The sequence below is a fragment of the Ictalurus punctatus genome, chromosome 25, assembly GCF_001660625.3.
Source record: "Ictalurus punctatus breed USDA103 chromosome 25, Coco_2.0, whole genome shotgun sequence".
NCBI classification, from domain to species: domain Eukaryota; kingdom Metazoa; phylum Chordata; class Actinopteri; order Siluriformes; family Ictaluridae; genus Ictalurus; species Ictalurus punctatus.
In genome coordinates this window covers 18,148,740-18,175,788 of record NC_030440.2, presented here as the reverse complement: position 1 = coordinate 18,175,788, position 27,049 = coordinate 18,148,740, and the positions used below count along the sequence as shown (strand labels likewise).

At 41.3% G+C, this 27,049-nt stretch overlaps 1 protein-coding gene and 1 non-coding gene across 2 annotated transcripts in view; both read left to right on the top strand.

The window, feature by feature from the left end:
• Positions 1–27,049, top strand: part of kif26aa (kinesin family member 26Aa) — a 97,148-nt gene that overhangs the window by 4,351 nt on the left and 65,748 nt on the right. The window contains exons 2-3 of the mRNA XM_053675915.1: positions 34–137; positions 630–915. Coding sequence (XP_053531890.1) covers positions 34–137; positions 630–915 — 390 coding nt within the window. The remainder of the gene's footprint in view (positions 1–33; positions 138–629; positions 916–27,049) is intronic.
• Positions 17,978–18,059, top strand: trnas-gcu (transfer RNA serine (anticodon GCU)). The gene has a single exon. It is a non-coding gene; the product is annotated as a tRNA-Ser (tRNA).

The window sequence follows — 27,049 nt, the reverse complement described above, 5'->3', positions numbered from 1 at the left end:
AACGCAACACCTGGCTCTCACGACTCTCTGCAGCGCAGCATCTGCAAAGCACAGCGCAAAGTAAAAGTTTTCCCAGAAGCCCTGAAGGTGCGCCAGCACTATCATTTCATAGAATTAAAGCACCTGAGCGATAAACAGTAGGTTTTGTTTTGTTGTGTTAGTTCACTGAGTCAGGGTCTAAACCCCTGTGTGTCCTGAGATGCTTTTCTGCTCAGCACGGTTGTAAAGAGTGATTATTTTAGGAGTTACCACAACCTTTCGTCCTTACTGTACGCTACCATCAGATTTGAAGAAGTCTGTCCGTTCTCCTCTGCAACCTACAGATCTGCCACCTACTGGATGTTTTTTGTTTTCCGCACCGTTTTCCGTTGTGTGTGAAAGTCCCAGGAGATCAGCCGATTCTGAAATACTCAAACCAACACGTCTCGCAGCAACAAACCAAACCACTGTCAAAATGACCACGTGACTGGCTGAACTGGCAGGTGTACAGGTGTTCCCCATCGTAAGTCTTTACTTAACTCAACCTGCGTTGGTTTAAAAAAAACAAAACAAAAAAAAAGTCCCGTGTGAGAAAGTAATTAAACACGTGACGAGGTCGGTGCTGCGTGTGAGTGCGTGTTCAAAAAAAGTTTTTCATGCCTTCTGCATCTTCTGAACCTGCCTTTATTTCTGTTTCCGCATCAGGTCATCGAAGGCTCGGCATATAAAGCGCCGCTGCACTATGGAGGACTCGGTCCCAGAAAAAAGCTCCACTCTGCGGATGAGATTCGGCACGGCTGTCGTCCGAACCCAGAGGGCGCCGGCTCGGCGTCGGCGAGGGAGCGCGGCACCGGGAGGGCGTGTCAGAGATGTCACATCCTCACCAACCAACTAAACAGGCAGGCGCTGGCTCTGGCCGAGTCCGGCACGCTAAAGGTTTGTCCTCGTTTACGTGAATACGTTATCGTTTCTATAGCAACAGATCATTCACAGGGACTTGTCCGGTACTTGCGCTGCGTAAACAGATTAAAAAGAACAGACACAGTTCCTGAAATTGTTGCATTTGGAGTTTTATAAGGAACACTATATTTGTAATTTAAGGAAGGAGTCTCCAGTGTCAGCACTTTTTGAAATCCTTTTTGAAAAGCTTTTCCCTACACGGGAACGCCTTTCGCTTTCATAGAGCGCGTATATAAAACGCACACGTACTCCAACAGTTAAGAGGACCGTAAAGTATGAAAAGGACCGGGGGGACGATGCGTGACGAGGAGGCGAGTAGAGGGCTGTCAGGGCGAGCTCACATCCCTTCGCAGAGATTCAGAGCGCTCCTAAAGCGTCCGAGACAGTGGTGTTAACATGTCCGAACACCTCAACGTCAAAGTTCCTTCATCTTCAAAAGCTCCTCGTTTCCACCGCTTCCGGATTTCGGCTCTTAAGAGCTTACAGATTCTGAAAAAATCCTGAAAGAAAACTAAGCTGACCCTTAAACCCCCGGTACGAAACGCCGAGCGTGCTATTCATTTATTCACAATTTACTCATTAAGCATTCTCTGGTCCAATCAGAACCCAGAATTCGGCAGCGCTGCGGTGTAGCGGAATTGAATCCGAGTGCGAATGTAACGTGTTTAAATCCTGTACAGTCACCGAAAGGTCAGCTCTTTATTTAATTCCCCACGGTGTGTCTCCGTGGCATGGAGAAGGAATCAGTGTTAAAGTCTGTCCTCTCTGACTTACAGCCGCTCCACACTCTCATCACTGTTTATGGGAAACAGTTTGTAAGGCCATTAGTTTGTATTACATATCGTGTGTGTGTGTGTGTGTGTGTGTGTGTGAATGATGGCGAGGCGACAGAGGTGACCTACTCAGCACCATTTTATGATCCTATGAATTGTGAGTGATGACTTACACTGGAATGGCCACGTTGAAGGAAAGTGCTGAGATACAGAAACGTGAGTAGCTGTGCGTGTCATTGACGATAGCCGGTCTGACGAGGGGGTCGTAGAACCACGTTACACTCTGATGTGGAGTAAAAATGCACTCGGTAGTGGTGTTGGAATGTAGAAAAAAAAAAGCAAGTTATTACTGAGCTGTTTTGGGGAAAATCGAGCACTTTGTTGTCGGGATATCTCCAGCGCCCGCCACTAATATCGGCACCCTTGGTAAATACGAGCAAAGAAGGCTGGGAAGAATTGTCTTTATTGTTGAACCTTTTTTGGAATGACATGAAGGGTCAACGGAGTGAGGATCCACGTGCAGCTTTGTTAAACAGAACAGCAGACGTATAGACAGGAAGAGGTAGATCACCGGCAGACTCGATATCCAAGGCTAAACCAGAGACATGGTCTTAAACAGGCAAGGCAAAACAACAGATAGACGCTCAGTGATGTCAGCCAGCGAAAAACAAGACTTCGCAATGGGTGAGTGTGAGCGTGAGTCTTAAATGGTCCGATAGATAGAAGACAGGTGTGGGAGCAATCCGTTCCGGATACGGGGTTATGGGAGATGGAGTCCAGGGAGAGAGTTAATACTCGTGTGATAGTTCCGACTGCTGGTGAGCACTAGGAAGCACAGACGCCTGATTCGTGACACTTTCGTAAAAAAAAATTAAAAAATACTCTGCTCTCATTGGATATCAAACAATTGCAAACGCAACACAGGTTTATCAAAAAAAAAAAAAAAACTTTGTTAAATATATGTCTGGGACACGTATCGGCACCTCTATGAGTCAAATATATTTGAAGAATATTCCCATTAAAAAGCATTCCTAATGTCTTAAAGAAATATTAAATAAAACCTACCCCAGCTGAGACACGGAGTCAGGAGGTCACCTGAGGTCCACTTCATTGAGATTTGACCCCAGTTGACCTTACAGCTGTGTACATTGCTGTGATTGAGTGGAAAGGAGCTCATTCATCCTGCCGTGTGTGTATACTGTAGATCAGCACCTGGGCTCATTGTGTTTGCCGAACAATATATCCGATGGCATCCAAGTAGGAAGTGAAGCTACTTAACGTTCTATAGCTCAATGAAAGTGTTTTCCTGTTGGCGTTCCCTTAACGTGTGGTTTCACACGTTGCCTGTGTATACTGTATGATATTCTGCTTTTGATTCACAATAACTTTCTGTTCAGAAGTTTAATGTTTTAGGGCAAACAACGACCTGGTGGTTTGCCGTAAACGTTCTTTCACGAGGAACATTGAAACCTCTGTGCAGTCGCTGTTTATCAAAACCTGTGATGCTAGCGTACGTGAACATCGTGTACCTAGCAGGACACAGGACGTATCTTCAATGACATGGTATAACTTATATGACACGTGATGATCTGTGAGGTGTCTGTAATAACATATGACAACTCTATTATGAGGTGCGGCATGTCTCTGATAGCGTATAACTTACAACCCCCATTCCAAAACAGTTGGGACGCTGTGTAAAATGTAAACCAAAACCGAATGCAGGGATTTGTGAAACTCGTCAACTCAGATGTTATTCACAGTAGAACACAGAAAACATATCAAATGTTTAAAGTGAGGAAATTTACCGTTTTAAGGAAAAAATGAGGTAATTTTGAATCCGATGGCCGCAACACGTCTCAAAAAAGTTGGGACGGGGGCGACAAAAGGCTGGAAAAGTAAGTGTTAGTAAAAAGAACCAGCTGGAGGGTGATTGGGAACAGGACAGTAAGATGATAAAGAGAGGATCTTAGAGAGGCGGAGTCTTTCAGAAGTAAAGATGGACGAGAGGTTCACCAATCTGCGAAAACCTGCGTCTACAATTCGTGGAACAATTTCAGAATAATGTTCCTCAAGTTATGGGTGACATGGGGGAAAATCAATATCGCATGCCCGTGATCTTCAGGCCCTCAGGCGGCACTGCGTTAAAAACAGGCATGATTCTGTAATGGTAATCACTGCATGGGCTGTGAGTTCCATTACAGAATATAACATCTGTGATGACATATACAGTACCCTGATGAAGTGTGAAATGTTTCTGATGATGTATGGCATATATCTGATGAGATAACATGTCTCTGATGACGTGTGACATGTCTCTGTGACATGTCTCTGATGACGTTCGACGTGTCTCTGATGACGTGTGACATGTCTCTGATGACGTGTGACATGTCTCTGATGACGTGTGACGTGTCTCTGATGACGTGTGACATGTATCTGTGACATGTCTCTGATGACGTGTGACATGTATCTGTGACATGTCTCTGATGACGTGTGACATGTCTCTGATGACGTGTGACATGTCTTTGTGACATGTCTCTGATGACGTGTGACGTGTCTCTGATGACGTCTGACATGTCTGTGACATGTCTCTGATGACGTGTGACATGTCTCTGATGACGTGTGACATGTCTCTATTACATGTCTCTGATGACATGTCTCTGATGACGTGTTACATGTCTCTGATGATGTGTAACATGTCTCCGATGACATGTCTCTGATGATGTGCGACATGTCTCTGATGACGTGTGACATGTCTCTGTGACATGTCTCTGATGACGTGTGACGTGTCTCTGATGACGTGTGACATGTCTGTGACATGTCTCTGATGACGTGTGACATGTCTCTGTGACATGTCTCTGATGACGTGTGACGTGTCTCTGATGACGTGTGACATGTCTGTGACATGTCTCTGATGACGTGTGACATGTCTCTGATGACGTGTGACATGTCTTTGTGACATGTCTCTGATGAAATGTGACATGTCTCTATTACATGTCTCTGATGACATGTCTCTGATGATGTGTAACATGTCTCCGATGACATGTCTCTGATGATGTGCGACATGTCTCTGATGACGTGTGACATGTCTCTGTGACATGTCTCTGATGACGTGTGACGTGTCTCTGATGACGTGTGACATGTCTGTGACATGTCTCTGATGACATGTGACATGTCTCTGATGACGTGTGACATGTCTGTGACATGTCTCTGATGACATGTGACATGTCTCTGATGACGTGTGACATGTCTATGATGACGTGTGACATGTCTCTGATGACGTGTGACATGTCTCTGTGACATGTCTCTGATGACGTGTCTGATGACATGTGTCTGATGACGTGATACATGTCTCTGTGACATGTCTCTGATGATGTGTGACATGTCTCTGATGACGTGATACATGTCTCTGATGACATGTCTCTGATGACGTGTGACATGTTTCTATGACATGTCTCTGATGACGTGTTACATGTCTCTGATGACGTGTTGTAATGACCTATGATCGGTCAGTGATGATATATGACATATCTGTGGTAACGTGTTTCAAATCCGTAACGTTGAATGATGTGTGATCACATCTGACGTATCCTCAGTGAAGAATGATGTGTTTGAGATGAAATATTGCATATCTGTGTTGACGTATTCCATGATCGTGATGACGGAGGACATACCGCTGATGACACATCACATATATAGGATGGCATGATGAATCTTCAATGGCGTATGAAGCAAATGCAATGCCATAAAGTGTTTGTAATAGAACATCACTTATCTTTGTGCTGTATGTCTAATCTATAATGGCGTCCAATGTATCTGTGATAACGTAATACAGTATCTATCTACTCTATATTCTACGGCCATCTTTTTTTTTTTGTCCTGTTCCATGTTCCTTGGGCATTTTGTCGCAGTTTTCTATGCGGTAACACAGCTGTTTCTAACTCATCAGCAGTCCATTATGAGCTGAGTCAGATCCGTTAAAGCAGACTAATGACAAAACCGGTGAATCCTCAGAGCTCCGATTGAGCAGTGTCGGCGCTGCAGCAATGTCAGGAAAACGTATAGCTCTTTAATGTCCTGCTCAAAGCTTGGGAAGCATCTAGATGTATTAGTCAGAATGTTTCAGAGCTTTGCTTTGCTGTGACAGCGTTCAAACACGGCTCCGGGGGAATTTACTCGAAGAAAACCTGTGTTTGTGTAGAGAAAACGATTGAGTAAAATCAGGCCTTTCAGCTGCGGAACCTCCTGAGATGAATGCTGAGCAAACTTTTCCACGCATTCGAAATAGGACTAGATGTTTATAATTAATGATTTTTATTATGTTTTGACATAAATACAACTTCGTTCCTTTCCGGTAAACACCTAAAATATGGTGTAAAAGCCAGACGCTTCTATCGATATGCTCCATCCTCTGCTGTAAGACTTATTGGACAGTTTGGACGACCAGATTGAAACCCAGAGCACATTAAAATGTCACAGTGAAAGCACCGAGTCTTTACCCGAACCGAGATAAAACTTCCCCGGCCGCTTTATAACACAAACGCGCTGTCATCCCCAGACACCACCATTTCTCCTCAAGGACGCCTATCATCCTGAAAGAACTTTAAGTGCACTCAGAGAGGAAAGACATTTTTTTTTTTTTTTCGGAATAGAAGATCCGATCTGGCGCGCTGTTAAAGCAGTCGGCTGACGCTCATGTAATTAAACCGCCACTAATGTTCCCACTTGTATTACAGACGTGATCTCCAAAGCAAATATAGCTTTAGCGATTTAAAAAGCCGTGTGGATGAAGTGACCTCTCAGGAGTCGAGTTTAAAAACATTCAAACTGTATACCATCCCCGTACGTTTCAGCTCGAGGGTTATTTATTTGCTATTTTGTATAAACGTTTGCTTATTTTCCTGAAGGGTGCTAATAATTATGGGCTCCACAGCAATCACTGTGCATCTGATGTAAAGAAAAGTGTTAAAAAAAATAAATCAATGCAGAAATGAAAGCGCCGGTGGTGTGTGTGTGGAAGAGGGTCAGATGAAATGTCCTGCATTTCCACTGCATCTTCAGACGCTGCTCTGAAACGCCTAAAGACCTGCATGAAGAGCCATTTGAGAGGCCTTCTTTATTTTTTTTTGAGTGTCCTCGATGCTCAGTCATCGTTCTCTCTCTCTCTTTCTCCCTCCCTCCCTCTCGCTCTGTCGATTTATTTTAAGTGACCCTGAGGCACACTGGCACATTCGGAGACGCTCTTATTACCAGAGAACGCTCTGAGCTGGAAAACACTGGAAACCGATTTGTGGATAAGGACGCCTGTAGGAGCGTGTACTGTACTGTTTCATAAAGTCAGACAGACATTGCTATGATACAAAAGTGTTCATCAACAACCTTTTTGAAAATGAAGCGGTAACAATAATACTTTAATCTTCCATTCAGTAGTTCTTGCAGTATAAGCAGGTGCTTGGATACCCCGAGCCTCCAGGGGGCGATGTAAGAATGCTGGATAGTTGTTAGAACATCTACAGACTGTAGTATCGGAATAAAATGATCTTTTATTTTGCACCTTTCATTCAGGGCCATGTCTATCTTTTAGAGTAGTGTAAACGGTCGTAAAGGGCCTCCCAGCCACCAGGGGCGCTGTATGAACGCAGGATGTCATTTTAAACTATATATAGATAGCAATAATATCTCTCGAGGACATGATGGTTCAGGTGTTCACAGAGTGCCCCCTTGTGGTCTGAAACTTGAAGGTATGAAAGCTGGATGTTGCTTAGTGCCCTCAAAGGTTCGGAAACATCACTGCTTCCGCTCACAGTGCATGACATAATGTAAATCAATATTCTTCCATGAATAAATATTTCACGAAAAGGTCATGACTAGTTCAAACTCCTTTTCCTCCACAGTTTGTGAAGTTAATTTAACAAGGAAGTTCATTAAGACGCTCTGTGCTCGGCGCACTCAGATGCTAGATAGATTCCAGGTCTTTCTTCTCTGACCTCAGTACCTGCATCACATGACCTACAACATTCGAGAAGAACAGCTCAGATCTTTTGTTTTTATTGACTGAAACTGTTGTAAAAAAATTGCTGTACCATTTCATCAAATAATTCTAGCTTAAATCCAATAATAATAATAATAATAATAATAATAATAATAATAATAATAATAATAATAATAATAATAATAAGATAAAGAAGAAGAATGACCAAATGAATACCATATGACCAAAACTATTATCTGCAAACATTTTGCCCATAGATTTAAACTAAATGCAAAGTAGCTGTCAAAATGAACTTAATGCAAAGCTAGAATTTAAAAAAGAAATGCTTATAGTCCGGTTTATGAAGATGCTGGTGTTGGATTTGTTCTTTTTTAAATAATCTGAGAAGGTGCTGACGACGTCCTGGTCCATGTGATGAGACACATGTCCGTGTCTCTGCTGTCTTACAGCCACATGATCACACAACGTGACCGGGGTTTATGAGCGAACTCAAACAAACTCCAACCACCTTCAACAAGGACCCTGTCTCAGGTTGTCCTTCAGTGTGCTGTGTTTTCACCAAGCGCTGACCTTCAGACTCGAGCGCAGACTCTTTGTACGTGCTGTGGGAAGAAAATAAACGACGCGGGAGTGAGAATGTGCTATTAGATAACAATCTCTTTTCTTCTGGACGAGTATCTGGACGATAGAGAGAGGATCTGAGAGCTTGAGTCAAAGTTGTTAGCGCAGTGCTAAAGTCACTTCCATATAAAATTGCTTTGGGGCGGGGCTACATATGACATCAGTTAGTGATGTCATTAAACAAGATTTACCTCTTTGGACCAACCGCATCCGTGATCAGAGGAGGAAGAGGAACTCTGCAGAAACTCTGCGTTGTGTAATTTTATTCAAGAATGAAATCGTGGTTGTTATGGCAACGTTACTTTCTGAAAGGCTTGATTGATTTTAGACTAATGGAAGTAAATTTACAGTACTAGCAGATATCCAAAAGATGTTAGTGATGAATCATTTTTCTTCTTCGTCACCCCCCTCATCTTCTGCTGGTCCTCAGGGTTCCTCATCTGGGTCACGACGGAGAGTGTGAGAGTAAAAGAAAGTTCGTTATGGTTTAATATGAAGTCTGTGTGTTGAACTAGTCCACCGTTCACTAAAGGAGACCCGAGTGTAAAACTGCACGTGGGGATCGCAGTCCCGAGGCCATCGCAGCGACCGTCGTCCCAGCGACCACGGCGAGAACGTCCGTGTGGAATCGAGGTCCAAATCCATTTCCATGGTACCGCCCTGTACTGCTTGGGGATGTCTTCAGCAGCAGAATGTAGCCTCTAGTTGATGAGAACTCCGACCAGAAGAGGGCATCAGGATGGATCGGGCAGGTCCGGAGAGCAGAAAGGGTCAGGATCTCTGGCATCTCAGGAGTATCATGTGTAGCTCGACAGAAGGAGAGAATTAATGCGCATCATCTACGCTGGGCATAGCTGCACCTAGTTGTAGTTTAAGATGGTGCAGCAGGTGTAAAGATTGATCACAATCCTGGACATACGGTAGCTAGGCCCGGCGTAGGGCTTACACCCAACTTTTGTATACTTTTGGCGTCTCTTCACTGTCTTCCTGTTAAGTTCAGAATTGATTTTTAAAATTCTTCTTTATGTATACGAAGCTCTTTCTGGTCTTGCTCCACAGTACATTACTGACCTTCTTCACCCTGACTCTCCTACCAGCATCCTGTAATCAACTTATTTATCTTTTCCCCCCGTCCTCGTACTAAGACAAAGGGTGACCGAGCCTTTTCTGTGGTTCGTCCCAAACTCTGGATCCGTCTCCCGTTTCACGTGAGGACCGCTCCGTCTTCAGATATTTTAAAATCTTCTCCTAAAACGTATTTTTATTCCTTGTCTTACAATGTTATTTAATATGATGCTTATACGCTGTTTTGTACAGCACTTTGGATCAACTGCCGTTGTCTTTAAAAGGGCTTTATAAATCAAATTTGACCGGAGGTGATTAAGGACAAGGAGAAGACATGGGTTCGTTTCCAAATGGGTGTGCTCATGCATATTCATAGCTGACATTTGTAATAAGGCTAATGGTGTAAAGATGTTCCTAGACCATTTTTCTGGGTTATTATTTAGGCATTATACCACACACAGCACTGTTGATTCCTGGATTGTGATTGGACAGATGGTGTTGATGAATTTTCTATAACAGCAACTCAGACAGCAGTGCTTCTGCATATCACAGGTTTTTCAGGTTATCGATGTGCTGGGAAAAAGCCAGTGAGGAAACGACTGTTTATAGCTGCTATAACGTAAGAGTAACATTAAATGTAACCGTAATCATGTGAGTAAAGATAATGAAACGCTGTTTCATTTGAAATGGTTTTAAAACATACATGGCAGAAAAAGGCAGCTCTCAAAGCCGCCTGAGTTTAGAGAAATTCTCGATGTACTGATGATGTCATGACCCGAGGGGTCCGTCATAGATCAGCCCGTCAAAGTGATGGGATGCCAGTTGCCATGGCAACCTGAATGAAGGATGGAGGATGAAGGCATCTTGACAATGCACATCTTGCACTGCTGTCCGTGAAACATCCGTCCACCCATCCGTCCAACCAAGGGTCCATCTATCCATCTGTTGTCCTTCACTGGAACGAGTTTCCACACTGGACTCCATTAAACTCTGACTGAACGGCTGGAAATAATTAAATCCACAAATGAATATTTTCACCCACTGACCCGGGTTTACGATTATGGACACGTAATCTCATGAGCTAATCTTTAATTTGATTTCTGCATAATTTCACAGTATTTACTTAACATTCAAACATCAACAAGGTAAGGAATAAACAATCTGTGTTGAGCTTTTAAAGTGAAATAATCAACAACGGTATGGCGTGGCGTGGCGTGATATGGCGTGGCGTGGCATTGCGTGGCGAAGCGCAGTTCCTGTTACCACCTGGACGTTGATGATTTTCCTATAACGGCACGTCCCCGAGTGTTTTATTCCACTGCAAATTTTCAACGGTTATTTTTTTCAATAATTACTGTCAGAGCTGCTGTTATGGAAAACTAATCAACACCTCCTGACCAATCACGATCCAGGATTCAGCAGCGCTGTGGAATAAACACATATAAGTTAATGCTGAACAATAGCATTAAGCTAAATGAATAAGGAAGGCTTTACGCATTCTCTGGAATAGTTTACTCAGCTTATTGCGCATACATTCATTTATCAAGACGGCAGACGTGCACCACTTTATCAGGTATCTCGACTGAATTAATGCATTAGAAATAAATGATTTCCGACTGCAAGCTGGAGTACACTGGTGAACAATGCAAATCAGCCCATCTGAGTGTGCGCTGAAGCAGGAAATTTGCTTGTGGAGACAAAACTGATGCATTCTCCAAAGCAAGACCTCTATATAGTGCAAAAAATATATATATGTATCAGCTAACTAACCCTCACCTTTCGTCTGCGTCAAATCGTTTCTTAAGAGTCTTGGCTTTTAAGCCGAAGGCCGCCATGTTAGCGATATTTCACACAAAGCCAAGCTAATGAGAGTAACCTTTGATTCTGCGGCGAATCGGAATGGAAAGAGCGGTAGGAAGCTCTGCTGCAGCTGGGGCTGAGATCGGCGGCCGAATTTGCATTCATCACTCCTGAGTAGCGGCGGCTCTCTAATCTGAGATGACTGATGAGGCTGTGGAGTGGAGACACGTGGAGGAAGTGGGCTGTGTAATGGAGCGACTGATCAGCCAGCCATACCGTCATCAGAGGAGCTCCAGTTCAGGGCTGTGGATACGCAGAGAGCCGATATTAGGCGCAGTAGGCTACACAGGACGGTATCTTCAATACACGCATGGTGTGTTTAAATTAAAAACAGCGACGCTTCCTAATTAATACTTCCTGTATTACGCTAAATCAGGCGTTATGGGAATTATCTAGCTGAAGCGACATTGTTTAACACATTTAAATACATTTAAAAAAAAAAAAAACACGTTTCACTTTCACCTTATCTTGCACCGCGACCACTGAAATCTTCACTTTAATTAACACAATTAACGTTTGTTCATGTGCGATCTTCCGCTTCACGCTGTTTAGCATCTTCACCAACAGACCGACAAGATATTTTGCTCGATTGTGAAAAGAAAAAAAGAAAGAAAAGAAACGCTTTTCTCCACTTTTTTTTTGCAAACAGGATCTCTGAAAATGCTTCCTGGTGACACTTCCTGTTCATAACGCGCATAAATGCATTCGTAACACACGATATCAGACGCTGTGCCATTTATAAAACCATACGATGCTTGTATAACAGCGCAAACGTCGAATTGTTGGATATTCACAGTCACAACCCTTTATAAAACCGTGTTACGTTATGACTTCATGACGTCAAGCTACATAAAGCATTATAAAATGCTGAAAAGAATATTGTAGCTGTATGCATTTGTATTTATGGATATTTATACAGACTTATGCCAGGCGTGGTCTATATGTTAGCATGTTACACAGTATAACGCATTATAACATTCATATCGATTACACTGTTATAGAGCATTACAGCCTTCATCTCTGCCATGCTGTTATGAACGGGCATTATCGTGCGTTATGCAGCCTGACGTTATACGTATAAGTCATATACCCGTGCGTTATAAAGCATAACGAACGTGTCTCGAACTACTTATCATTCTGTATTGTTAAGGAATTAAGCATTCTATATGCAGTAAAACATTATTTTCCAATTCATTACAGATTAAAAACACACGGGCGTGTTTAATAACGCATTAGAACAGTGCAGATATTAAACTGAGAGACTGTGCATTATTATAGTGCATCAGAACACGAATGTCGCAAGATTATAATGCGGTATGTAGCTTGTCATTATGACAGCGCATACGCGTGCGTGCGTGGATGTAAATATAACTCGATATAATCATTCATAAAGGCTAGCATCGGATATTGTAAGGTGTTGTGCGTGCCGTGTTATAATGCATTATGAATATAGGATGATATGCAGATACTACACTATACTGTGTTATATATATATATATAATATCGGTGTGTACAGTGTTCTTAGGAACGGTTATTATAATGCATTATGTAGCTTGACGTTCCGAGACGCATATACTTCTTCCCGACAAGGTGAGGTAAATGTCATTGTTACGGCTGATCGTTATTTATACCGACGTTTCTTAAGTTATTATTTGTCCTATATAATAGGTTATGCATTATATGGCATTTATAATGCATTATAGAGATATCGGATTCACAGGAACTGTTACTAAAAAAGGAAGCGTAGTGACATTACATTAGGAACTGGGAAAGTGACAGCGGTGGTGAGACGGCGTCAGATTCCTTTTAATATCCGCCAGCAGTGGATTCGCGGAAGATTCATCATTTCAGATTCATCGCATCGCCTTTGGAAGATGTATCTCTCTTCACGCCGTTCGATAAGACTCCGGGAGATGGAAGAGGGAGGAGGAAACGGCAAAGAAAACACCGAGGGACGTGAGAATGAGAGAACCCGAAGGGAAGAAAGGGAGAAGTTGAGCGGTCAGAGGGAAAATACATTAATAAATAAATAACCAGACGTCCGTGAGCTCTATCCCCGGGATTGTGTGGAAGAAGTGACAAAACGAACAAAAAGAAGTGAGAGATGGTCGGAGGGAATGAAAAAGAGGAGTGAGGTAGATGATAGAGCGGTCTGAAATTGCTACCATCAGAGCCTGTCATTAAGTCGAGGGAATGGGAGTGTGAGCGAGGCTGCCGAGGCCTGGGGGGGGATGAGGGGTGGGGGGGTGAGGGGTGGGGGAGACAGACAGGGGGATTGAATCAGCGGAGGTATGGGACAGATAAGCCGAGGGAGCTGTGCTGGAAAACACTGAATGACAGGATAAGTGAGCCGTGAAGCAGATCGATGCTGGGGTTTCACTAGCTTTAATTCAGCTCTGTCACTGAGTCAACACCTCCATCAATCAGCCGCCCTTCACCTCGAAATCTAATCTAATTAAATAAAAATCAGACTCTGCTCTTCCACATGTCACTGACATTAGAGCTTAAATCTCCTCACCGTCATTACTTTACATTACTGTCAATACAGTCCTAATAATTAGTCACAGACAGTAGACGATTGATTCATTAACAATGATGGGCTCTCTCTCTCTCTCTCTCTCTCTCTCTCTCTCTCTTCCTCTCTCTCTCTCACTCTCTCCCTCGCTCTCTCTCTCACTCTCTCCCTCGCTCTCTCTCTTCCTCTTTCTCCCTCTCTCTCTCTCTTCCTCTCTCTCTCTCTCTCTGTCTCTCTCTCTCTCTTCCTCTCTCTCTCTCTCTCTTCCTCTCTCTCTCTCCCTCTCTCTCTCTGTCTCTCTCTCTCTCTTCCTCTCTCTCTCTCTCTCTTCCTCTCTCTCTCTCCCTCTCTCTCTCTCTCTCTCACTCTCTCCCTCGCTCTCTCTCTCACTCTCTCCCTCGCTCTCTCTCTTCCTCTTTCTCCCTCTCTCTCTCTCTTCCTCTCTCTCTCTCTCTCTGTCTCTCTCTCTCTCTTCCTCTCTCTCTCTCTCTCTTCCTCTCTCTCTCTCTCTCTCTCTCTCTGTCTCTCTCTCTCTCTTCCTCTCTCTCTCTCTCTCTTCCTCTCTCTCTCTCCCTCTCTCTCTCTCTCTCTCACTCTCTCCCTCGCTCTCTCTCTTCCTCTTTCTCCCTCTCTCTCTCTCTTCCTCTCTCTCTCTCTCTCTCTTCCTCTCTCTCTCTCTCTCTCTCTCCCTCTCTCTCTCCCTCTCTCCCTCTCTGTCTCTCTCTCACTCTCTCCCTTGCTCTCTCTCTTCCTCTCTCTCCCTCTCTTCCTCTCTCTCTCTCTCCCTCTCTTCCTCTCTCTCTCCCTCTCTCTCTCTGTCCTCTCTCTCTCCCTCTCTCTCTCTGTCCTCTCTCTCTCCCTCTCTCTCTCTGTCCTCTCTCTCTCCCTTTCTCTACCAATACGGATCTACAATTTTAATGACATCATTCAGCACTGTCCAATCGAATGTTCTCAAGAATCTCAAGTGTCCCGCCCCCGACATTGTAAAACTCACCTTGCGTAAAAGCCATGGGCTGTTTAAAACGGGGAGGAGCCACACGATATGTCCCGCCCTGACTTCCTGTTTCAGTGGAAATAACGTCAACACATCGAATAACGCTGTGCGTATCAAGGCACGTCACGGGCACTTTAAGATGCTCAGAAACATGCTACTAGGGCTGCATGAATAATGAAGGAACTGGATGTGTTTGCTCGTACTCTTTCATAATGAACTTCATCAGAGCTTATTTAGTGTTTACTTTACGCTTTCCTGAGTGTTTTTTTTTGTATTCATTACCCATGAGCGCCACACAGCAGCCAACGACACTGACCACAAATTCTTCCTTTTAAAATAGTATCTTATCTCTGAAAGAAGCAATTATACAGACTCAGAGCTTCATTTAAAAACACACTTGAAAAAAGAAATTACCGAGCTGCAATTGGGCTTCCAAATGAATTTGAAGAGTTTGAGTGCTTTTTTTTGAGAAGAGTTTGGCGCTCGGGGGATGAGCGTTTAGCACGTTCTCCTCACACCTCCAGGGTCGGGGGTTCGATTCCCACCGTGGCCCTGTGTGTGCGGAGTGTGCATGTTCTCCCCGTGCTGCGGGGGTTTCCTCCGGGTACTCCGGTTTCCTCCCCCAGTCCAAACACATGCACGGTAGGCTGATCGGTGTGTCTAAAGTGTCCGTAGTGTATGAATGAGTGTGTGAGTGTGCCCTGTGATGGACTGGCACCCTGTCCAGGATGTACCCTGCTTTAAGCCCCATGCCTCCCGGGATAGGCTCCAGGCTCTGTAGGATAAGCGGTATAGAAGATGGATGAACAGGTACACTATAGATACAGTGGCTAGAAATTTAGTCTAACAAACGCTGCTATTCCTTTAAGTCTTTACACCTTTCTTGTCCTTGGGCTGCTGTATTTACACCTGCTGTACTAAACTGTGCCTGTGCTGTCTTAAATAATACGCTCCAGACTGCTGTACTTACCGCACTAAGAACGATGCTCGATGGTGTGTTTTATTACGCTGCCTGGATGCTTTAACGTGCTAGTTTAAACCCTAAGAGGCCCCACATGCCTGGGCAAAGCAGAAGCACTTAAACTCAGCCCGGCTTTACAGCCCCCATCAGACTCGCTTCATCCCAGCTCCCGGAGCCGTAAAGCCGAACAGCTGAAGACTGCTGTACGGGAACGTTGGGATAAAATTCAGTCGTAGATCCTCCATCAGCTCCGAGTTTCTGCTGCGAACACAAAGCTGTTTATGTGAGCTCCTGTTTGATCTAGTCGCACGCTACACTATCGATTTTATTGTCATCTTGTGCTGACAGATTATCAGACTTAACTTTCTTGGAGTTTCTTATCTCTCCAACGCACCGAGGTCTGCACGCCGCCGCAGCTTTAGATCGGCTGTCGCTCCGGATTGAGGCATGAAATGCTGATGTTTGGTGAAAATGTAGAAAAAAACCCTGGACTTTCAACTGGTTGGTGTAGATGGAGAGTTTTCCTCTGAATCACGGGTGTGTAGATTTTATAGCCCACATTGGGCTTCATAACACATTCAAAAGCATTGCAGGAATCTTGTATAAAGCAATGCTGGGTGTTATATATATATATATATATATATATATATATATATATATATATATATATATATATATATATATATATATATATATATATAATGCATATCTTCAAATTATAATTGATCTGTCCTGAAGACTTTCCTGTATAGGGAAACTTCAAGTTACAGCTTTCCCTCGGATTGTTCCAAAGCGCTGACACTGGAGACTCCTTCCATGAACGTTATATAACCGTTTTCTTTCGGAAACCTCCACCACGTCAACGATTACAAGCGTTTATACGGAGTGTCCGCCGTACAAGTCCCTGCGAATGAGCTGTGGACTGTCCGAGCTACTGTTATAGACAGTTAATCGAGACGTTCCGACCAATCACGATCCAGAATTCAACAATGCTGTAGTTTATGCAAAGACCTGAAGCGTCGTGAGTTTTGACACAGGACCTTCGACGGATCTGTACGTCGATTCTCTAAACCTTTGGTTTTAGCTCTCACACACTGTGCACAGGAAACACATCAGCTCATCAGCTACACAAACACAAACGCACACACACACACACACACACACACACACACACACACACACACACTCTCACCTCCCCGTCAGGCAGAGGAAATGAGCTCCGCTCCACTATAAACTCACATTCTGTCCATGAGGTAATGAGCCCACAGAGGCACGTCAATACAATTTATGTGGTGGGGCACAAAAGAGTCGGCTCTCGGCTGTACACGCGTTCCTGAAGTCTTTACCACTGGGTTATGGTTTGTGACCAAACACACTGCTTCATTACGGCGCTTTAAACTCAGACGCTACCGACAAAGAGCTCTAATGGCGTTATGAGTTCATTACCAAGGGTGAGCTAAAGGTCAGTGCCACATTCTCATGTTTGATCATGGAGTTGTACGTGTCCATCCTCTGACCTTTTATTTTTGTGTGTGTGTGTGTGTGTGTATATCTATGGCTGAGTTTCCCCCAAAAAACATTTGTAAAGATGTGTAAGAGAGAACGAGAGACAGTGTTCAATGTGAAGCTCGCGCTACCATTCAATAAAGATCCGTCGTCAGTCTCGGGGAGGTAACAGTGCTGGTAACGTCGGCCATTTTACAGATTTTTAATTTGATACACTGGGACGTTTTCAGAATTGAGCAAAGTGCGCTTAGTGAGGATTTAAGTGAGCACTCGGGCGCTGTCCTGAAGTTATGTGAGACTTACGCATGTCGAGTGGAGTTTGTGTAAAAGAGAGGCATGTCAGTGCAGATGAAGGCGTTTTGACGGGTGTGATACAGGTTTGAGTGAGCTATAATCATTGCAGATGAGTGCTCGGTCAGCTTATCCTTCAAACCGCGGTCACGCAACGTTTTCTTTACAAGAGATCACGTCAAAGTGGTGCACCCAGTGAACTATCAGGGAAAAAATGTGTTTTGTACTGGCGCGAGTGCTGGTTTATGTGGAATTAGAAGCGCCTTATTATATCTACATGGTGGTCAGGTGTGGTCTCGTGGTTAGGAGTCCTGGTTTTCACCCAGACAGTCTGGGTTCACCTCCCAGTAGGGGGAGTTGTGTTGATTGTAATCCATGCTTTAATTTGAGCATTCTCTTTCATCATGAGCGACAAGTGATGGAGTTCCAGGTCCTGTTTTTCAGCCAGCAGCTCCCTTAGCAGGACGAGGTGGCCGAGCGGTTAAGGCGATGGACTGCTAATCCGTTGTGCTCTGCACGCGTGGGTTCGAATCCCACCCTTGTCGAAAGCTGTGTTTTGTGGCAGTGGTTAAGATGTTGGACTACTGATTGGAAGGTGGTGAGTTCAAATCCCAGCACTGCCAAGCTGCCGCTGTTGGGCCCTTGAGCAAGGCCCTTAACCCTCAGTAGTATAAATGAGATAAATGTAAGTCGCTCTGGATAAGGGCGTACGCCAAATGCCACAAATGTAATGAAATACGAAGTGCGGAAACCATTTTGTTCAATTAAACCCGTGATTAATGTTAATTATTATTATTAACATCATAAATAGTGGTGCATTTCCTTTTCATCCATTTATAATGTATGGGGGCGTCCATATGAGTGATTCCATACCATCACAAAAGCATTCACCCGCTTTTCTAATAACCTGCATGTCCATCTTTTACTTTATAAATTCATTTTAAACTCTTTGATATCCTCTAAGCAGCTTTTGGATCTTTATCAGTGTCTGAATTCATTTTCTGTTTAATTGTGCTTCACGTTTTGACATACTGCCTTATATATTATTTGTGTTATTATTATTATTCTTATGTTTCTTCTTCTTCTCCTTTTTATTATTATTATTATTATTATTATTATTAATATTATTAATAGTAGTAGTAGTAGTAGTAGAGAAATTGTATTTTTCTTGCCATTAAAACCCATTGATGGTGTGCAAACTTTCGCACTCAGCCGTATGAGCGATATGGACGGGACACAGATGTAAAAACCTCATTAAATCAGGGCTAGTTTTTTTTTTTTTTTTTTTAATCTTTTAAAGGAGGTGCTATTTCCTGTCAAAACAGGAAATGACAGCAGGACAGAGAGGGCAGAGCGGAAACATAGGTTTGATGTTAGCCGGCTAAAACCGAGCTGTAAAAAGCGTAGCACCTGCTGTGAGGTGTGTAAAGTAAGCGGTCTTGTTTATGGAACGTGGCACTGAAACGTCACCCGCGCTGCTTGTTTTGACATTTTGGGAGGAAAGTGACCTGCCCTGACCTCCAGGACTGCTGGAATGCTTGTATAATAAGTTCTGTTTTCCACTATTTCACTTTTTTCACCAGGAGAACCGGTACGTTCTCAGATCGAGACACGCCCGTGTAAGCTGTGTCTGTTACTGCAGCTTTGCTCCAGCGCACACAAATGAATAGAGAAATCTAAATGACAGGAGGAGAGGAATAACAAAGCAGGCTAATTACACGTTCCACTAATCGTCAGCAAAAACACAAACAGGTACAAACGACAGCAAAACGACGAGTGTACGCCGTCTCACATGAATATTAATTAAGCACCGGCAACTCGTTTTAGACTGGCAGTCCCTTTGAAGGTGTTCAATCCGAATCTTCGTCTCTACAGTAATTAGTCTAGAGCTACCGTTACTTCAAAATCTCTCACCTTTGTCTGTCTATGGTTTCTACATTTTGACAGCTTTTGAAGGGAAAAAAAGAATAAAAGTGTCAATATTTAACATTTCCCTCAACATTTCATAATTTCCTCCCCACAACTGAGAGTTTCCCCTTGACAGATGTTCCCAAGGAGGATATTTACAAACGGAAACCACTAAACAACCGATAGAACCCTGAAGAGAACCGTACGAGAGTAAACCAAAACCCTAAAATTCTGTAATGCTAAGAACATGTTTTAAATGTAGAGGTTAGCTAGACATGTAGAAGGATGTTAGTTATGTACATTTAGAGCATTTGTCATACTTATTATCCAGAGTGACTTAGATTTATTTCATTCATACATGTGATCAGGTGAGGGCCGTGCTCAAGGGCCCAGCAGCTGGGGCTTGAACTCATGACCTTCTGAAAAGGAACCCATCATCTTAACCACTGAGCTACCACTGCCCCGTCTGTAGAGGCCAGTTATATAGAGATTAGATATGTAGAGGTTAGAAAGATTAATGTTATGTGGAGGTTAATTAGATACAGGTTAGTTATGTAGAGGTTAGTTATGTAGCGGTTATGTAAAGGTTATGTAAAGGTTATGTAGAGGTTATGTAAAGGTTATGTAGAGGTTAGTTATGTAGAGGTTATGTAAAGGTTATGTAGAGGTTAGTTATGTAGAGGTTATGCAGAGGTTATGTAGAGGTTATGTAGAGGTTAGTTATGTAGAGGTTATGTAGAGGTTATGTAGAGGTTAGTTATGTAGAGGTTATGTAGAGGTTAGTTATGTAGAGGTTATGTAGAGGTTATGTAGAGGTTAGTTATGTAGAGGTTAGTTATGTAGAGGTTAGTTATGTAGAGGTTATGTAGAGGTTATGTAGAGGTTAGTTATGTAGAGGTTATGTAGAGGTTATGTAGAGGTTAGTTATGTAGAGGTTATGTAGAGGTTAGGTATGTAGAGGTTAGTTATGTAGAGGTTAGTTATGTAGAGGTTATGTAGAAGTTAGTTATGTAGAGGTTATGTAGAGGTTAGTTATGTAGAGGTTATGTAGAGGTTAGTTATGTAGAGGTTATGTAGGGGTTAGTTATGTAGAGGTTATGTAGAGGTTATGTAGAGGTTAGTTATGTAGAGGTTATGTAGAGGTTAGTTATGTAGAGGTTATGTAGAGGTTAGTTATGTAGAGGTTATGTAGAGGTTAGTTATGTAGAGGTTATGTAGAGGTTATGTAGAGGTTAGTTATGTAGAGGTTATGTAGAGGTTAGTTATGTAGAGGTTATGTAGGGGTTAGTTATGTAGAGGTTAGTTATGTAGAGGTTATGTAGGGGTTAGTTATGTAGAGGTTAGTTATGTAGAGGTTATGTAGAGGTTAGTTATGTAGAGGTTATGTAGAGGTTAGTTATGTAGAGGTTATGTAGAGGTTAGTTATGTAGAGGTTATGTAGAGGTTAGTTATGTAGAGGTTATGTAGAGGTTATGTAGAGGTTATGTAGAGGTTAGTTATGTAGAGGTTAGTTATGTAGAGGTTAGTTATGTAGAGGTTAGTTATGTAGAGGTTATGTAGAGGTTAGTTATGTAGAGGTTATGTAGAGGTTAGTTATGTAGAGGTTATGTAGAGGTTAGTTATGTAGAGGTTATGTAGAGGTTATGTAGAGGTTATGTAGAGGTTAGTTATGTAGAGGTTAGTTATGTAGAGGTTAGTTATGTAGAGGTTATGTAGAGGTTATGTAGAGGTTAGTTATGTAGAGGTTATGTAGAGGTTATGTAGAGGTTAGTTATGTAGAGGTTATGTAGAGGTTAGTTATGTAGAGGTTATGTAGAGGTTAGTTATGTAGAGGTTATGTAGAAGTTAGTTATGTAGAGGTTATGTAGGGGTTAGTTATGTAGAGGTTAGTTATGTAGAGGTTATGTAGGGGTTAGTTATGTAGAGGTTAGTTATGTAGAGGTTATGTAGAGGTTAGTTATGTAGAGGTTATGTAGAGGTTAGTTATGTAGAGGTTATGTAGGGGTTAGTTATGTAGAGGTTAGTTATGTAGAGGTTATGTAGGGGTTAGTTATGTAGAGGTTAGTTATGTAGAGGTTATGTAGAGGTTAGTTATGTAGAGGTTATGTAGGGGTTAGTTATGTAGAGGTTAGTTATGTAGAGGTTATGTAGAGGTTAGTTATGTAGAGGTTATGTAGAGGTTAGTTATGTAGAGGTTATGTAGAGGTTAGTTATGTAGAGGTTATGTAGAGGTTATGTAGAGGTTATGTAGAGGTTAGTTATGTAGAGGTTAGTTATGTAGAGGTTAGTTATGTAGAGGTTATGTAGAGGTTATGTAGAGGTTAGTTATGTAGAGGTTATGTAGAGGTTATGTAGAGGTTAGTTATGTAGAGGTTATGTAGAGGTTAGGTATGTAGAGGTTAGTTATGTAGAGGTTAGTTATGTAGAGGTTATGTAGAAGTTAGTTATGTAGAGGTTATGTAGAGGTTAGTTATGTAGAGGTTATGTAGAGGTTAGTTATGTAGAGGTTATGTAGGGGTTAGTTATGTAGAGGTTATGTAGAGGTTATGTAGAGGTTAGTTATGTAGAGGTTATGTAGAGGTTAGTTATGTAGAGGTTATGTAGAGGTTAGTTATGTAGAGGTTATGTAGAGGTTAGTTATGTAGAGGTTATGTAGAGGTTAGTTATGTAGAGGTTATGTAGGGGTTAGTTATGTAGAGGTTATGTAGAGGTTATGTAGAGGTTAGTTATGTAGAGGTTATGTAGAGGTTATGTAGAGGTTATGTAGAAGTTAGTTATGTAGAGGTTATGTAGAGGTTAGTTATGTAGAGGTTATGTAGAGGTTAGTTATGTAGAGGTTATGTAGGGGTTAGTTATGTAGAGGTTATGTAGAGGTTATGTAGAGGTTAGTTATGTAGAGGTTATGTAGAGGTTAGTTATGTAGAGGTTATGTAGAGGTTAGTTATGTAGAGGTTATGTAGAGGTTAGTTATGTAGAGGTTATGTAGAGGTTAGTTATGTAGAGGTTATGTAGGGGTTAGTTATGTAGAGGTTATGTAGAGGTTATGTAGAGGTTAGTTATGTAGAGGTTATGTAGAGGTTAGTTATGTAGAGGTTATGTAGAGGTTAGTTATGTAGAGGTTATGTAGAGGTTAGTTATGTAGAGGTTATGTAGGGGTTAGTTATGTAGAGGTTAGTTATGTAGAGGTTATGTAGGGGTTAGTTATGTAGAGGTTAGTTATGTAGAGGTTATGTAGAGGTTAGTTATGTAGAGGTTATGTAGGGGTTAGTTATGTAGAGGTTAGTTATGTAGAGGTTATGTAGAGGTTAGTTATGTAGAGGTTATGTAGAGGTTAGTTATGTAGAGGTTATGTAGAGGTTATGTAGAGGTTAGTTATGTAGAGGTTATGTAGAGGTTAGTTATGTAGAGGTTAGTTATGTAGAGGTTATGTAAAGGTTAGTTATGTAGAGGTTATGTAGAGGTTAGTTATGTAGAGGTTATGTAGAGGTTAGTTATGTAGAGGTTATGTAGAGGTTATGTAGAGGTTATGTAGAGGTTAGTTATGTAGAGGTTATGTAGAGGTTAGTTATGTAGAGGTTATGTAGAGGTTATGTAGAGGTTAGTTATGTAGAGGTTATGTAGAGGTTATGTAGAGGTTAGTTATGTAGAGGTTATGTAGAGGTTAGTTATGTAGAGGTTATGTAGAGGTTAGTTATGTAGAGGTTATGTAGAGGTTAGTTATGTAGAGGTTATGTAGAGGTTAGTTATGTAGAGGTTATGTAGAGGTTAGTTATGTAGAGGTTAGTTATGTAGAGGTTATGTAGAGGTTAGTTATGTAGAGGTTATGTAGAGGTTAGTTATGTAGAGGTTAGGTATGTAGAGGTTATGTAGAGGTTAGTTATGTAGAGGTTATGTAGAGGTTAGTTATGTAGAGGTTATGTAGAGGTTAGTTATGTAGAGGTTAGTTATGCAGAGGTTATGTAGATACAGGTTATTTAGATAAAGGTTAGTTATTAGTCATAGTGGGGAGAGTAGAATCATGATCATTAAATTAACTGATGTTCAGATCATATCTTTAATCCACGATGTGTTTGAACGTTCTTGGAAGGAGAAAACATCAACATTAATCAGACTGTGCTAACTTTTGTTAAACTGAATTGTTCTGTAGACTGTGTTTTGTTCTTTTCCACAGTTTGTCTTCTATGTAAAATAAAATCAGTGTGTGAAAGCCCGCTCCATGGAGCAGTCGTAAGGGAACGAGCGCTGTGTGGAGGAGGAAATTATTTTACTGCTGATTTGTTTTAATTGGATTTTTCACTTGACTCATTCTGCTGAATGATTTTATTCATCATTTGCCTAATTAGCCTGCGTGATGTGCAGCTCTGCAACTCTAATGATTCTTCATCGAGTGTGTGATTTTACAGCACAGGACATTAAATACACCTAACATGTATTACTGCAGGAGCTCGGGCCTTACATTAATCACTAACATAACCACACTGCACAGCCTGCTCGGGGCCTGAACACACATTTCACTCCCACATGTACTAATGAATACATGCTTAATTTGGCAACACTTTTTCCATAAGACATCGTTATAATTCTTTATTTAAAAAGGCTTTACAGCTTGGTGCATTGTTATGTAGAGGTTAGATAGATAGAGGTTAGTTATGTAGAGGTTAGTTAGATAGAGGTTAGTTATATAAAGGTTAGTTAGATAGAGGTTAGTTATATAAAGGTTAGTTAGATAGAGGTTAGTTATATAAAGGTTAGTTATATAAAGGTTAGTTATGTAGAGGTTAGTTATATAAAGGTTAGTTATGTAGAGGTTAGTTATATAAAGGTTAGTTATGTAGAGGTTAGTTATGTAGAAGTTAGTTATATAAAGGTTAGTTATATAAAGGTTAGTTAAATAGAGGTTAGTTATATAAAGGTTAGTTATGTAGAGATTAGTTATATAAAGTTTAGTTATATAAAGGTTAGTTATGTAGAGGTTAGTTATATAAAGGTTAGTTATATAAAGGTTAGTTATATAAAGGTTAGTTATGTAGAGGTTAGTTATATAAAGGTTAGTTATATAAAGGTTAGTTATATAAAGGTTAGTTATGTAGAGGTTAGTTATATAAAGGTTAGTTATGTAGAGGTTAGTTATGTAGAAGTTAGTTATATAAAGGTTAGTTATATAAAGGTTAGTTAAATAGAGGTTAGTTATATAAAGGTTAGTTATGTAGAGATTAGTTATATAAAGTTTAGTTATGTAGAGGTTAGATAGATAGAGGTTAGTTATATAAAGGTTAGTTATATGAAGGTTAGTTAGATAGATGTTAGTTATATAAAAGTTAGTTATGTAGAAGTTAGTTATATAAAGGTTAGTTATATAAAGGTTAGTTAAATAGAGGTTAGTTATATAAATGTTAGTTAGATAGAGGTTAGTTATATAAAGGTTAGTTATATAAAGGTTAGTTAGATATAGGTTAATTAGATATAGGTTAATTAGATAGACGTTAGTTATATAAAGGTTAGTTATGTAGAGATTAGTTAGATAGAGGTTAGTTATAGAAATGTTAGATAGATAGAGGTTAGTTATATAAAGGTTAGTTATGTAGAGGTTAGTTATATAAATGTTAGATAGATAGAGGTTAGTTATATAAAGGTTAGTTATGTAGAGGTTAGTTATATAAATGTTAGTTAGATAGAGGTTAGTTTTATAAATGTTAGATAGAGGTTAGTTATGTAGAGGTTAGTTAGATAGAGGTTAGTTATATAAAGGTTAGTTCTGTAACGGTTAGTTATGTAGAGGTTAATTATATAAATGTTAGTTAGATAGAGGTTAGTTTTATAAATGTTAGATAGAGATTAGTTATATAAAGGTTAGTTAGATAGAGGTTAGTTTTATAAATGTTAGATAGAGATTAGTTATATAAAGGTTAGTTAGATAGAGGTTAGTTATATAAAGGTTAGTTCTGTAACGGTTAGTTATGTAGAGGTTAATTAGATAGATTAGTTAATTAGTTTTTTTTTCTCTCAAAACAAGAAGTTCAGATCTCTGAACAATTAGTCATATACTTCACAACTTCTAAACGTGCTTTCAGTGCGTGAGCCGTCACGTGCAAAACGATCCATTCAACGATCAAAACCATGATCAGAAAATGATTTCATGTTAGTGATTTAGTAATCACTGCTGTATAAAGCACTAGCCAGCGTTTCAGCTAAGCAGTCGGAGGCTGTGCTTTAAGATGGAGTCTTTGTCCAAATTTTAAATATAAAAAAAAAAATCAGTGGCACGTTGCGGAGAGATTTATTTTTCTAAACTATGTTTAATGTGTAAACAGACAAATTGGGTCCCAGTGCTGATAATCACGGTGATCTTCTCTAATCTACCTCAGTGCTATCATTTTCTTTGTTTGCAGAATGAGCACTGGGAATATAAATTGCTCTGCGAGGTTGCTAGGACTTTTGTGCTGCTGATTATGTAAATCATTTTTAAAAAAGTGTCATTTTGCACGCGGACTCTCGAATGTGAAATGTAGCCACGTGTCATCACGGAGCGCACGCTGGCTGCCGATAATGGGAGCTCGTCGGCCGGGAAGCGATCGTAATCGAGCGTAATGGCTGTATTAAGTGCCTCCATATGTAATATTTGCCCATATCTCGCAGCCAATTACGTCTGTCTCATTAACGTCGGTACGTGTGGGGTCGTACGGCCGAGACGACTCTCCCGAAAAACCGAGTAAGGAAAGAATTTAACGATAATCAACATTATCTCCGAAGAACAAAAAAAAAGAGCTCAAATTCAATTCCTCAGAATGAACTCGCCAGGACTTAGTGTCAACAGGTTTTAGGTTTTATACTCGACTACACACCAGTCCTCCTTTTCACGTCCTCACACGCATCAGAACGTTTTGCTCTTTTTAAGATGATTATATTTTCTATTTCTTTTACATGAATTGATTAATTGTTGCTTTATATTTATATGTATCATTGTCTGTGTTAGCTTTTGGCTCTTTTATTCTGAAAGTCTGCCAAGGACCAGTGAAACACACGCACACACACACACACACACACACACACATGTATGAGGGCTTGATTAAGAGGCTGCTGGAGACATGAATATGCACCAGGAATATTTTAAACCTGAGTGAAGCTCATTTGGAGGACGGTACAGAGTCGAGGAGCTTCCTGCATTAACCCGCCGCTAGAGTGAACGATGCCACTTCTGTAATCTAATTTGTGGACTTACTAACTCGTGGGGTATGGGCGTGTAACTCCAGCGGTGTTTTGTGCTGTTCCAGTCGTACAGCTCGGTGTTTTTCTGCTCTCCGGCACCTGCTTCATCATCACCACCCAGCTACCACACACATGATGAGATGAAGCAGGTGTGTACCAGCAGGAAGACACTACAATATGCACCGCTTTCCTTAAGAGTGCTGTTCATTAGGCTGCACCTGCGTATGCCCTTTACAACAACTGATATAATCTGACAGACATGACTGAAGGCGTGTTGGAACAGACGTCCGTCATAAAGAAGTCAATACTGATGTCAAGAGGACGTGAAATCAGAGTCAAAACAGAAATTTGTCGACATAGTTAAACCATAACCCTAGCCTAACTCTAACCCTAACTCAAACCTCAATTTGGCCCAACCCTA